Genomic DNA, 11,703 nt, shown 5'->3' with positions numbered 1-11,703 from the left:
TTCTCCCTTCCCTAGCTTGAGAATTTAAAATGTCTCATTGGTACAGCAAAATATCCTTTCTCACAAAAGAGAGAAAGAGACTTTAAACATTGCCCTTAACATTACATCCCTCTTCTCTCAGTAAGGACGTAAGTCAGAGAAAAAAAGTGCTTTGCTGTTTAGGGGACTTTGCAAGACAGCTATGTTTGGGGTCCTTCGCTGCAGCTGGGTAGGTAGTGGGGTAGCACATGTGGAGTGTGGTGCTGTAGCTAAGTTAAGCTCTGCCTTGGTGTAGCTGCAGTCGCATGGCTGACTCTGTGGAGTAGTGTCTTTCAGTGCTGTTTTTTTATTGCAGATTAAAGTATCATCAAAAGCTGTGTATTAAGCCATGGAGGCAGACGAGGGATTGATTCTCAACGTGAGCTCTCTGCCTTCCCCATATTTTCACCATTCTGCAGGACACAAGAAGTTCCCCAAGACACTGCCCAACAAGGACAAGTGGGTATGTCTAGTTCTTCCTCTAAGTCTTGTTCAACTTTTTTTCAGTTTAAATCAACTATTTCAGAAAAGAATTCAAATGTGATATTATAAATACAAGCTTCTTGTGCTTTGGGACAAGTCCCCACTCCTTTTTTAAAGATTTGAAATGTTAATTATAATTAACTTCTTTGTTACTGGATCTTCTGTACCCCAAATCCCTCCATCCTTAGTAAGAGTGATGGGATCCTGGTTCAGAGGAAGGAGTGGTTCGGATAAGTGAGGCTTGAATTAGGGATCATATGTGAATTTCTCTGAAGCCTTCTGACTCAGCAAGATACAGTAGGACTTCAGTTCTGGGTCTCAGCAGTATTTCATTGTTTAGTTCTGCTGAGTTGACTAGCTTTGAGGAAGGGGTCTACCATCTGGGGGAAAAAGGGTATCAGAAGTAGACTTTGGAGCCTGATCTTAGAGTAGGGGTGTGGAACCTTAGGCCTGGAGGCTGGATGCTGATTTTTCTTTGGGTCACTGGCCCCCAACCCAGAAAAGGTTCCCCACCCCTGTCTTAGAGGATCTTGCTGGTTCAGCTTCCACTGATTATGCAAAGATTTTGGTCTTCGTGGTACTTTTGGATAATTGAGGTTGCACTGTAGCTGCTTACAGATGGACTTCCATGATAAATCTCTTATTTTCAGTTGCTGGTAACTTTCTCAGAAATTCTGCTTTTGGGATTGAGTCTTTCTATATTTTGTCTCAGTCCAAAGATGAATTTTATATTACACTTGAACCTCTGTAATCCTAGTGTCCCTGATCTGGGAACACCCATAGTTTAGACCCTATCAGGGGGGCAGAAGAAACTGCTCTGTGCCCTGTTGTTCTCCCTTCCCCTAAGCTGGCTTTTTCCCCTGCTGCTCCCATAGCCACAGAGGCTGGGAGGGGCAGGTGGTGCTTAGTCACATGTGCCCCTGGTAGTGGAGCACTATGTAAGAGTCCCTCTTCCATTCCCCTCATGCCCAGTCCCCACACCCCATTCCTCTCATGCATCCATCTTCCCTCCCAGACCCTTCACCTTCACCCAAGTGTGTTTCTGCATGCTCCTTGCCTCCTTCCTTTCCAGATCCCACACCCCCACCACTCTTCATTATGGTGAACACCCAGGCTACGTCTACAATGGCCCCTTTTCCGAAAGGGGCATGCTAATTTTAAACTTCAGAATAGGGAAATCCGCGGGGGATTTAAATATCCCCGGCGGGATTTAAATAAAGATGTCCGCCGCTTTTTTCCGGCTTGTAGATAAGCTGGAAAAAAGCGTCTAGACTGGCCCGATCCTCCGGAATAAAGCCCTATTCCGGAGGATCTCTTATTCCTACTTTGAAGTAGGATTACAGGGGCACATGTGACGCTGTTTTCCGGCTTATCTACAAGCCGGAAAAAAGCGGCGGACATCTTTATTTAAATCCCGCGGGGGATATTTAAATCCCCCGCGGATTTCCCTATTCTGAAGTTTAAAATTAGCATGCCCCTTTCGGAAAAGGGGCCAGTGTAGACGTAGCCCCATGGTCCAGAAAATTCCATAATTCAGCAGAGCCTATTTCTCAAGGTAGTAAAGAGAGATGGAGGCAGCTTGTTTCTCAGAAGTAGCAAAGGGGCAGGGGATGGGAGCCAGTGTCTGTGGAGAGAGAGGCAGCAGCATGGAAGGTGAAGGGGGCAGGCAGGAGCCAGTGCACACAGGAAGCCAGATTTGCCCCCGCTCTTTCCTGCCTCCCACAGAGGCAGCAGTGTGGAGGTTGGGGAGGGAGGTAGACGGGAGCTGGTGCTCAGTGGGAAGCCAGCTCTCAATGAGCATTAGCTCCCACAGAGCTGACTGTCCTCCTCATTACTGCCTGTAGGGAGGGAGGTCAGGCGGTACACATGGAAAGCTGACTGTGCATGCTGGCTCCATGGAACCGCATTCCCTCTCCTCTACTCCTCGCACTGCTGCCTCTGTATCAGAGGTAGCAGAGAGAGACGGAGGGTCAGGTGGGAGCTGGTGCTTGTGGGGAGCCAGCTTTTAAACCAGCTCCCTGCAAGCACCGGCTCCTGCCTGCCCCCTGCGTGTAAACACGTAACTGCTGAAAAATCCCCCCTTTGAATTCAACAAAGCGCATTTGAAGAATAGAGAATCGTAGAATACTAGAACTGGAAGGGTGCATCTACTCAGCACCCTTACTTCAAAATAAGCTATGCAATTTGCACTACACAAATTGTGTCGTTTATTTCAAGATAATTTTGAATTAGCTTATTTTGCAACAAATTTTAAAACAACACACTATTCTAAAATGTCCCTTAACCTTCATGCAATGAGTTTACAGGGACATCAGAATAGCGAGCCCATTATATTTCAGTATAACAGGCTTGCTCTTAAGACGCAGAACAGCTATTTCAGGATACTGGAGGTATCCCAAAATAGCTCCATAGTGTAGACGTAGCCAAAGGGACCTTGAGAGGACATCAAGTCCAGTCCCCTGCCGTCACAGCAGGACCAAGCACCATTAGATCATCCCTGATAGATGTCAGTCTAATCTGCTCTTAAAAATCTCTAATGGTGGAGATTCCACAACCTCCCTAGGTAATTTATTCCAGAGTTTAGCCACCCTGACAGGAAATTTTTCCTAATGTTCAACCTAAACTTCCTTTGCTTCAGTTTAAGTCCATTGTTTCTTGTCCTATCATCAGAAGTTAAGAAGAAGAATTTTTCTCCCTCCTCCTTGTGACACCTTTTTTTAGGTACTTGACAGCTGCTATCATGTCCCCTTTCAGTCTTCTCTTTTTCAAACCAAACAAACCCAGTTCTTTCAGTCTCGCCTCATAGGTCATATTTACTAGACCTTTAATCATTGTGTTGCTCTTCTCTGGAACTTTAATATGGAAGATGTAACTTCTAATATGTAAGATATTGGACAATATTTAATAAGATGCTGCGGGTAGAGAAAAAGAAACGTACAGTCTGCTCAAGACTTCTGTCAGCCTATAGGAAATAGGGGACGGACCCTCAATAGATATAAATTGACACAGTTCCATTGAAGTCATCAGAGCTACATTGATTTACACCAGGTGAGGAGCAGATAAGGAGTTGATGTTTTGTAAAGGCTGATATTATTGAAGAAAGAAGGACAAAACTTATTAAAGTACTTGAGAGGCAAGTGCAGAGGAGGACGCAGGGAATATTGTAGAATGAAATCAGGAATGAGGAGGGGGGAAATGTAAGGACAAGCAGAGAAAAAGGATAGAGGACCCCACTGTAGTAAGGTGAATTAAAAAGTTTTCAAGTACGAAAATCACCTTGACTGACTAGGACATGGATGAGATATTGAAGGACAGTTAGGGATGGAAGAAAGTTAAATTAATTGTATGCCTCAGTATTGGGAGAAGAATATGGGGTGAGCAAAGACATTTCCCAGGGGAAGCAGAAGGAATTTCAAAAGAAATTAGAATTAATACAGAACCAGGAATAGAGAGATCAGAATTAACCCGCGTTAATCTAGGGTTACCATACATCCAGTTTTTCCTGGGCATGTCCTCATTTTCACTTGTTAAATCTCTATCCAGCCAACTTTTTTAAATGGCAAAAAATGTCCAGGATTTTGCCCTGCAAAGGGAGCGGGGAGGGGGTGTCAAATGGACCATTCAGATCCATGCACCCGGATCATTCACAACCGCTCTGTGCACGCACCCCAGCACCTGGAGGGAAAAGCTTGTGGCTTTGGTGGCGGCTCCGATGAGACCCAGGGCAGGTCCGATGTGTGTGGGGGGGAATTTGGCTCCTCCTATGGAGTCACCATTTTACCCTCCGCCCTGCTAAGTTATGTCCCCAGTTCTGCAGGTGGGATGGGGCATTGAGTTAAATCAGGGGCTCTGGAGGCGCCTGGCTGTGTGGGAGGGTGAGGGCATTGGATTGGAGTGGGGGAGGGGGGGCTGTTCTCTTATTGTTTAACAGCACAATTCATTGCGATTAATTTTTTTAATTGCTTGACAGCCCTAATTAAAATAATTGTAATTGTATTAATCTCTGCTTTGAAGAATGTGAACAGGTCCAGTTGCAAAATCAAACTCACTTACTTATATCTGGGCATAAAGGGTCCAGTAGGAAGAGATGTTACTCTCTAGGGTCTTGCACACCAGGTAAGTAGGGTATAATCTTGCATAGTTAATCTTTACACACTAATCCATCCTGGTTTTTTGCTGTCACCGAAGCAAACAAAGGTTCCGAAAAGGAAGCTTCAGCAGGCAGATGAAGGCACACCTTTCAAGCGGAAACGCAAGTTGTCAGCGTCCCCAAACAAGAAATGCACCAAGGAGGCCAACATCTGCATGAAGGGAAATTTGTCGTCAAAATCTCCGAAGAAACCCTCGACTGACCGACAGAACGAGAGCCTAAGCAGCAGACCTTTCATTAAGACATCATGTCTTTTTAAAAACAATCCTGAGATTCCAGAAATTCACAGGTATTTTAAAACAAACAACCCTCCCCCCACTAAAAGGCTGTTGATTTCTCCCCCTTATATGTACAAAGCATGAGGGTTTGTCCTCTACCCCTCTCCTCCCTCCCCCCCCATGTACATACAGTTCCATCATCCATCTAGTATGATGGTTTTCAGCCATTTCTTGACCAGGTTCCCCCTCCCATGTACCTTAGTTCTGTTTAGGCTCCTTCTCCTATCTGGGAAGGCTTAAGAGCCTATGTAGACTGCAATAGGAATGGTAGGGTAGCTATGATCCCCACCACCATGCTAAGAACCTATGATGTAATAAAACAAAGATCCTGATTGTGCTTTCCCTGAAGTAAGAGTTTTGCATTGAATTAAGGAGGCAGATGCAAGAATTGGATCTAGGATTGGTTGATATTTTCAAAAGACTCATGGCTGAGAGTGATCTCAAAGCACTCAAATAGTCGGTACCTGTCCGTAGATTTATAACACTGTAGCATGGAGACCATCCTCATTTAAAAGCTTTGTCCTGTGCATTTAACCTAGAAATAGAATAAATTATTTCTTGGATGTCCTTTATAATCCCATCTCTTTTGGTGGAATAGACACGTAGGAGCTGGAATATTATAATAGATTTCCTACTGCTGTTAGCAATATACTGGCTCAATAGTTTTCCTTCATTAAGGAAGGGGTCAAAGTCACTCTTGCTGTCTCCAGAAGGTGCAAATTACATTAGGATTCCACCAATAATGGGCGACTCCATTAATGGCTAGTGCAGTGTTTCTTAAACTTTTTAAGACCAAACAATTTTTTTTTATGAGGAACACTAAGGATTTTTGGTTGGAAGAAAAAAAATGGTCAGGGGTGGGAAAAGGGTTGGAGGGAAATTTATTGAGGGGAAAAAAGGGTCGGGAGAAGTTATTGAGCAAAAAAAAAAAAGTTGCCTGCCCCTTTAAGGGTGGCCATTTTGAATTCTGTTGTTCTCCGCAGCACACCAGTGTGCAGTGGAACACAGTTTAAGAAACACTGGGCTAGGGGGATGTACTGAATCAGCACATTCCATGGCTAGCCTGACTCTATCCTTCCCCCAGGCAGACGTCTTGTGCCCAAGCAACGTTCTCTTCCATGCAAACTTTTTGCCACTGGGATCATTGCATTGGAACCCAGACTTCACTCTTCTCTCTATCTGGCCCATAGCCTGTGGGTGATTGGAACCGTTTCACATTGCTTTGGATTTTTGCTTGCAGAGGGGGCGTGAAACAGGTGCAGGAAAAAGTTTTCACTTCGGAATCTTTCAGCCAGCTGGACCTCCATCCCCATCTGGTGAGTGCTAGATTGGCCACACGATCATTGGGTAGTGCTGTCAGGCTGTGGTATAGAGTTGTTTTTAACGGGTCTGTGCTTGAAAAGGTTTGCGGTTTTTAAACTTTTGGAGGCTGTCCCCCTGTGAAGTGATATATGCTTCTTGTAGAACAGGGATGGGCAGCAATTCCTTATGGGGGGCACTACAAGATTTTGGTATGTGGCCTAAGGGTCTGGGACAGAGACTGGGTGCAGAAGGAAGCTCGGGGTAGAGGACTGGGGTGCAGGAAAGGGGGTGCTGTCTGAGAGGGAGTTTGGGTGAAGGAGGGATTGTGATTGGTGGCAGGGGAAGTAGGGTCAGGGAAGGGGTATAGGTGCAGGAGAGAATTCTGGCCTGGGGATGGGGTTCTGGGTCTGGGAGGGAGTTGTGACCTGGGGCAGGAGGGGGTCATGGCCTGGGGCAGCGAGTTGGTAGGAGGGAGAGGATGGGGGTACCAGAGGAAGGATCAGGCTGGGAGAGGCTTACCTAGGCTGCTCAAAATGGCTGGCTGCTCCCTGTGGCTCTTTTATCTGGTGCTGGGGCAGGAAGGAGGCTTTGTGTGCTGCCCCTGTCCCCAGCAAAATCTCTGAACTCCCGTTGGCCAGTTTCCAGCCAATAGGAGCGGAGAGATTGTGCTGGAAGCGGAAGCAGTGTGCAAAGCCTCTGCCTCTTCCCAGGACCTGGAACAGAAAACCACAGGGAGCAGTCAGCTGCTTAAAGCAGCATGGGCTGCTGTGTGCCTGAGGGTGCCGGCAGGATAGCCCGGCAGCTGGATCTGGTGGCTTGGCAGACTGGATCTTGCCTGCCCCTGGTGTAGAAAGAGCACCTGGTGCCTCAAATTAGCTCACTAGCGATGGTTCTGTGTGAAGGCAACTTTTGCATCAACATCCCCATCACTCCCATTAGCTGTGTTCCATCCAACACCAGCAACCCACATCAGCACTACATGCCGCTGCCCATTTTAACACCAGGTAGCCCACCAGTCCAGCACCCATCCTTCTCAGCTAGTACCATCCCCAACTGACATCAGACCCCACCACATCCAAAAGCCTCCTATTGTTTAATCTGGGTTGCAGACCAAAATATGTTACTCAGAAGCCACCATTTTATAGCATGTCATGACCCGCTGTGCTTAATAACATCAGGATTTGGGATTTTTCCTTCTCCTGCATTGCAAAGTCAGGAAAGTGAATAATATAGAATTAGAACCTTTCAACACTATATTTATCCCTTCAGGTTTCCACAATAACCACTGTCTTGAAGATGTCTAGTATGACCAGGTAAGCTAACCTGTGTAAAACACTTCCCACTTCTGTAGCACCTTCCACTGGATGATCTCCAAGCACTTGACAAACATAATTAATTCATATGCCCCCGCAATTTCTATTACAGTACATGGGAGCTGTGAGTCCTCTGCTCCTCCAAAAATCAAGCTGTAAAGTAACTTGATGTAGAGCAGAATGGTCAATAAAAAGGTGGTCCACCAGGGGCTGCTATATTTATCTGCGCCTCCACAGGTATTGGCGATCTCAGCTCTCGTTGGCCTTGGATTACTGTTCCCGGCTAATGGGAATGGTGGGAAGCAATGTCCCAGTCCACGCCGCTTCCCACAGCTCCTATTGGCTCTAAAGGTTATCTATGGCCAATGGGAGCTGCAATTGCCCGTACGTATGGAGATGCAGGTAAATATAGTGACAGGGGGTCCACCAGGAACTAACCCTGACCGACCAGATCTGGCCCACAGGCTGGTGTTTGCCCACTCCTGATGTAGTCATTAGCAATGCTGGAAATGGAACCCAGGAGGCTTGGCTCTTGGTCTTTAGCCACAAAATCACTTGTATTCCTATTTAGCATAAATACCATTTTTCTGTTGTTCTGTTTTCACAAATCCGCATTTCTGGTGTAGTAATTCCAGCAGGAACTGGGAGAGTACGCAGGTTTGGGTAAACCCAGGTGCACGGTTTTAAAAGCTTCACTTTGTGAATATTTGAGAGTGAGTTGGTGCTTGCGTGTTCTTAATTGGGATTATTTGTTATCTAGTGTTCAGAAGGAAACTATTCCTGTGCTGCTGAAAGGCAAGGATGCCCTGGTGAGATCCCAGACAGGTTCAGGTCAGTATTTAATTGCCACTCTTACTCAGGCACTAGATTAGTTGGCTTCCATACATGCAAACTAAGTATTACATTCACCTGTTATAGTCTGTGAGAATGACAGACCAGTGACAGTGGTGAGAGATAGGCAAACTGCAGATATAGGGTGTGCAGATTTCTTCCATGCAATTCCACTAGTATGTCTCAATCATGACATGCATCCACCAGCTAGACCCAAACCCAAGAAGCCCAGCAAAGGCCATAGAGGAAGCCAAGCTCAAGGGCCCAGTGGACCCAGGCTGCTAACACAGTTATATTTTCAATATCTGCTCAATCTTTTGTGAGCAGCGTTGATTCATACGGGCAGAAATGGGAAGAGTATCGTCAACTTTTTTTTCCCCCTCCCAGTCTGACCCCACAACTCATCAAGCTTCCCATTTGAAGTTTCTGACGTCAGTTAAGGAGTAGAGGGAGATCTGTCTTTGCACGATGCGTTGAAGACCATAAGAACAATCATGCTGGATCAGACCACTGGTCCATCTAACCCAGTATTCTGTCTTCTAATAGCGGACAGTACCAGATGCTTCAGAAGAAATGAATAGAACAGGGCAATTCTGAGTGATCCATCTCTGGAAGTCCCATCCCAGCTTCTAGCAGTTGGAATTTTAGAACACGGGGTTGCATTCCTGGCCCTTTTAGCTAATAGCCATGGATGGACAGATCCTGCACAAACGTATCTAATTCTTTTTTGAATGCAGTTATATTTTTTAGCCTTTGCAGCATCCCATGGCAATGTGCACAGGTTGACTGTGCGTTTTGTGGAAAAAGTACCTCCTTTTGCTTGCTTTAAACCTTCCTTCTATTAATTTCATTGGCTTTCCCATCATGACTGAAATCTTCAATTACTACCGTTTTTAAAAGGACATAAACATCTTGTTGTTTTTCTTACCAAGGTAAAACTCTTGCTTATGGCATCCCCCTCGTTCAGTCTCTGCAGGGAACGAAGTCAAAAATAAAGGTATGCTCCATAGGAATAAGTGTGCTCTCTTTTAATATTTCAAAGCAATGCAAATAAATTACAACTGGAGCACTTAGGTCAGTAGTGTCTTTTCTTGTTCTGACGGTTAAGCAATCTCTTGCCCTGTTTAGTTATGCCATTTTGGAATTTGGCCTACATGGCCCTTGCATGGTGCAAATATAAAGGCAATATAAAGGAAAAATAATAATGTTTGTTAGTTCCCTATACTTCATGCAACAGAGATGGAGGGTGAATAGGCCAAAATCGCAAGGTGGGGAGTAGAGGGAGGGAAATACCTGTGCAGAAGAAAAGTGGTTACGTGGTGTATTTCCTTCACCACTCCTGCACAGCTACCCTTGCTTTTCTGCAGCAATAGAGTCTGGCTTCATGTTGCTCAAGCAGGAGGAGTCAGGGAACAGCTGCTTTATCATGCCACCTCTGTCTTCTGTGATTTTCTGAGTTCATGGTGCATTCTGTTCAGCGATACTGTCTCTTCTGTTTCCAGCGCAGCGATGGGCCTTACGCGCTTATCTTAGTTCCAACAAGAGAGGTAAGTTCAGTTGCCTTTTTTTCTAAGATTAATGCCATCATTAAGAGCAGGTTAGACAAACACCTGTCAGCAATGGTCTAGATCAGGACTGCTCAACACACGGCCTGCGGTGCGGTTTGGATTTAGGCAGGGCTAAATATGCATCCCACTAGCGTGAACCAAAACAAAAAAGTAGTCGATATACTGGTCTTCTGTAGATATGCGCTTTAGTAGTTAAATTCCTGGACTGTCATTGCTCATTAAAAGTGCTATCATATGGGCAGAAATCAGGTAAAGGTTGCATTTTATTAATATCAGCAGAACTGACTTAAATGGGGTCTCTGTGTTGTGTAGTCTTGCCTTAATCTTTGTATTCATGCCTATCAGTGTGAGAGAAGTTATTTGCATATATATGCAACCATACTTAAGTTGCGACCCTCAGCATGTGCTGTATCATTGTGGCCCCCGGAGCTTCCAAAGTTGAGTCTTGATGAAGCTTGGTCCTTCCATGAGTGCAGGGAACTGGTCTAGATAGGTTCCTTCCAGTCCTATGAGTCTATGATTTTAGAGTTGTGGCTTCTGTTATTTTCTCAGGCTTTGAGTATTTGGCTGTAGATTCCAGCAGGAGCAGCTTTGGGCTCTTGGCAAGCTCAAGAATTCCTGTGAGATGTCTTGGCTAGTGAGAAGTTTGCATGAAAAATATCCATTGCAGGGGAGTTTAGTGCCTTCTGCTGTACGCTCTCATTTACATAGTAAGTTGCACTACAACAGGCCTACCGATGGGGAGATAAAGGGGGCAACTGCCCTAGGACCCAGGGCCCCCGTCCACCACCGCTGCTACTGCCCAACCCTGCCCCTTCCTGGAATACAGAGCTGCTGCCCCTCTCCCTCCTTCTCCACCTTGCCCAGGGGCCCAGCAAATCTTTCCACTCCTCTAGTCAGTGCTTTTGCACTAGCTCTTGCTCTGTGACCTTTAAGGATGTCCTTGATTTTACTCCAGTGCTGAGGGATAGGTTTTCAGGTAGAGATTTGTGGCTCGTGTCGTTGCCAGGAGGAATTATGGGCCAGATTCACTCTTGGTGTAGGCATGTGCATTGCAGTCAGCGGAGTTGTGCTCACAGTTGCCAGTGCTCACTGTCTCCACATCCCAAGGTACCATATGGAAATGTTTCTTCCATGAGTAGTCCATGTTATCAGCTGGCTTGATCACCAGTGTGTGGTGAACTGTCATGAGTAGCTCTCCAACCTTGATTTCAGCTCTGTACCCTATGAATCTCCTTCTATCAAATTCTCCCCATCACCTTCAGTGTAAGAAAAAGGAAGCATTTAAGAGTGATAGATTTGAGATGCCTAGTGGGATAGTTTGTTAGCTCATCTCTTCTAACTTTCCCAATTTTTAATTCAAATCTTCCCCTTCCAGAAAGAGCATTTGCCGTCGGTATGAAATTATTTCTCTTGCCTTCGGTGCCATACTGAAGTAAGCTAAGGAGAAACATTCACGTTTCCCTTTGTGTTTAAGAATTAGTTGGTAACACTGGAGAAGTGCTTTAGCTTAAAACACAGGAAGAGAGAAACCTTTCTAGCTTGGGGAGGGAGAGTTTGAGAGTGAAATCAGTGCTGCAAACGCAAGAGTTTATGCAGACACTCCTGTTGATTTGTAAAGCCCCCATTTTCAAACTCATCAGTGAATGTCTGGCAAACCAGTGGTTTGTCCTTTGAACTCTATTTGCTTTGTTTTATTTGCTTTACTCTGCTCTGAAATTGCCTTTGTATCAATATTTTCCATATCAAACGCTAATAAC

The 11,703-nt window shown here is 45.4% G+C and overlaps 1 protein-coding gene across 2 annotated transcripts in view; it reads left to right on the top strand.

Annotated features, from left to right (window-relative positions):
* The window catches only part of DDX31 (DEAD-box helicase 31), an 84,265-nt gene continuing 72,562 nt past the window's right edge, over positions 1–11,703 (top strand). Inside the window, exons 1-8 of one of the 2 annotated variants that reach the window (XM_006136813.4) lie at positions 1–208; positions 335–481; positions 4,690–4,940; positions 6,170–6,245; positions 7,501–7,544; positions 8,305–8,375; positions 9,308–9,372; positions 9,878–9,922. In XM_006136813.4, coding sequence (XP_006136875.2) covers positions 368–481; positions 4,690–4,940; positions 6,170–6,245; positions 7,501–7,544; positions 8,305–8,375; positions 9,308–9,372; positions 9,878–9,922 — 666 coding nt within the window. In that variant the 5' untranslated portion in view covers positions 1–208; positions 335–367. Of the gene's footprint in view, positions 209–233; positions 253–334; positions 482–4,689; positions 4,941–6,169; positions 6,246–7,500; positions 7,545–8,304; positions 8,376–9,307; positions 9,373–9,877; positions 9,923–11,703 lie in introns of those variants that run through there. The other variant, XM_006136812.4, reaches the window with a different exon arrangement.

This window comes from Pelodiscus sinensis, chromosome 22 (genome assembly GCF_049634645.1).
Source record: "Pelodiscus sinensis isolate JC-2024 chromosome 22, ASM4963464v1, whole genome shotgun sequence".
In the NCBI taxonomy this organism is placed as follows: domain Eukaryota; kingdom Metazoa; phylum Chordata; order Testudines; family Trionychidae; genus Pelodiscus; species Pelodiscus sinensis.
This window is presented reverse-complemented; position numbering and strand designations above follow the sequence as displayed.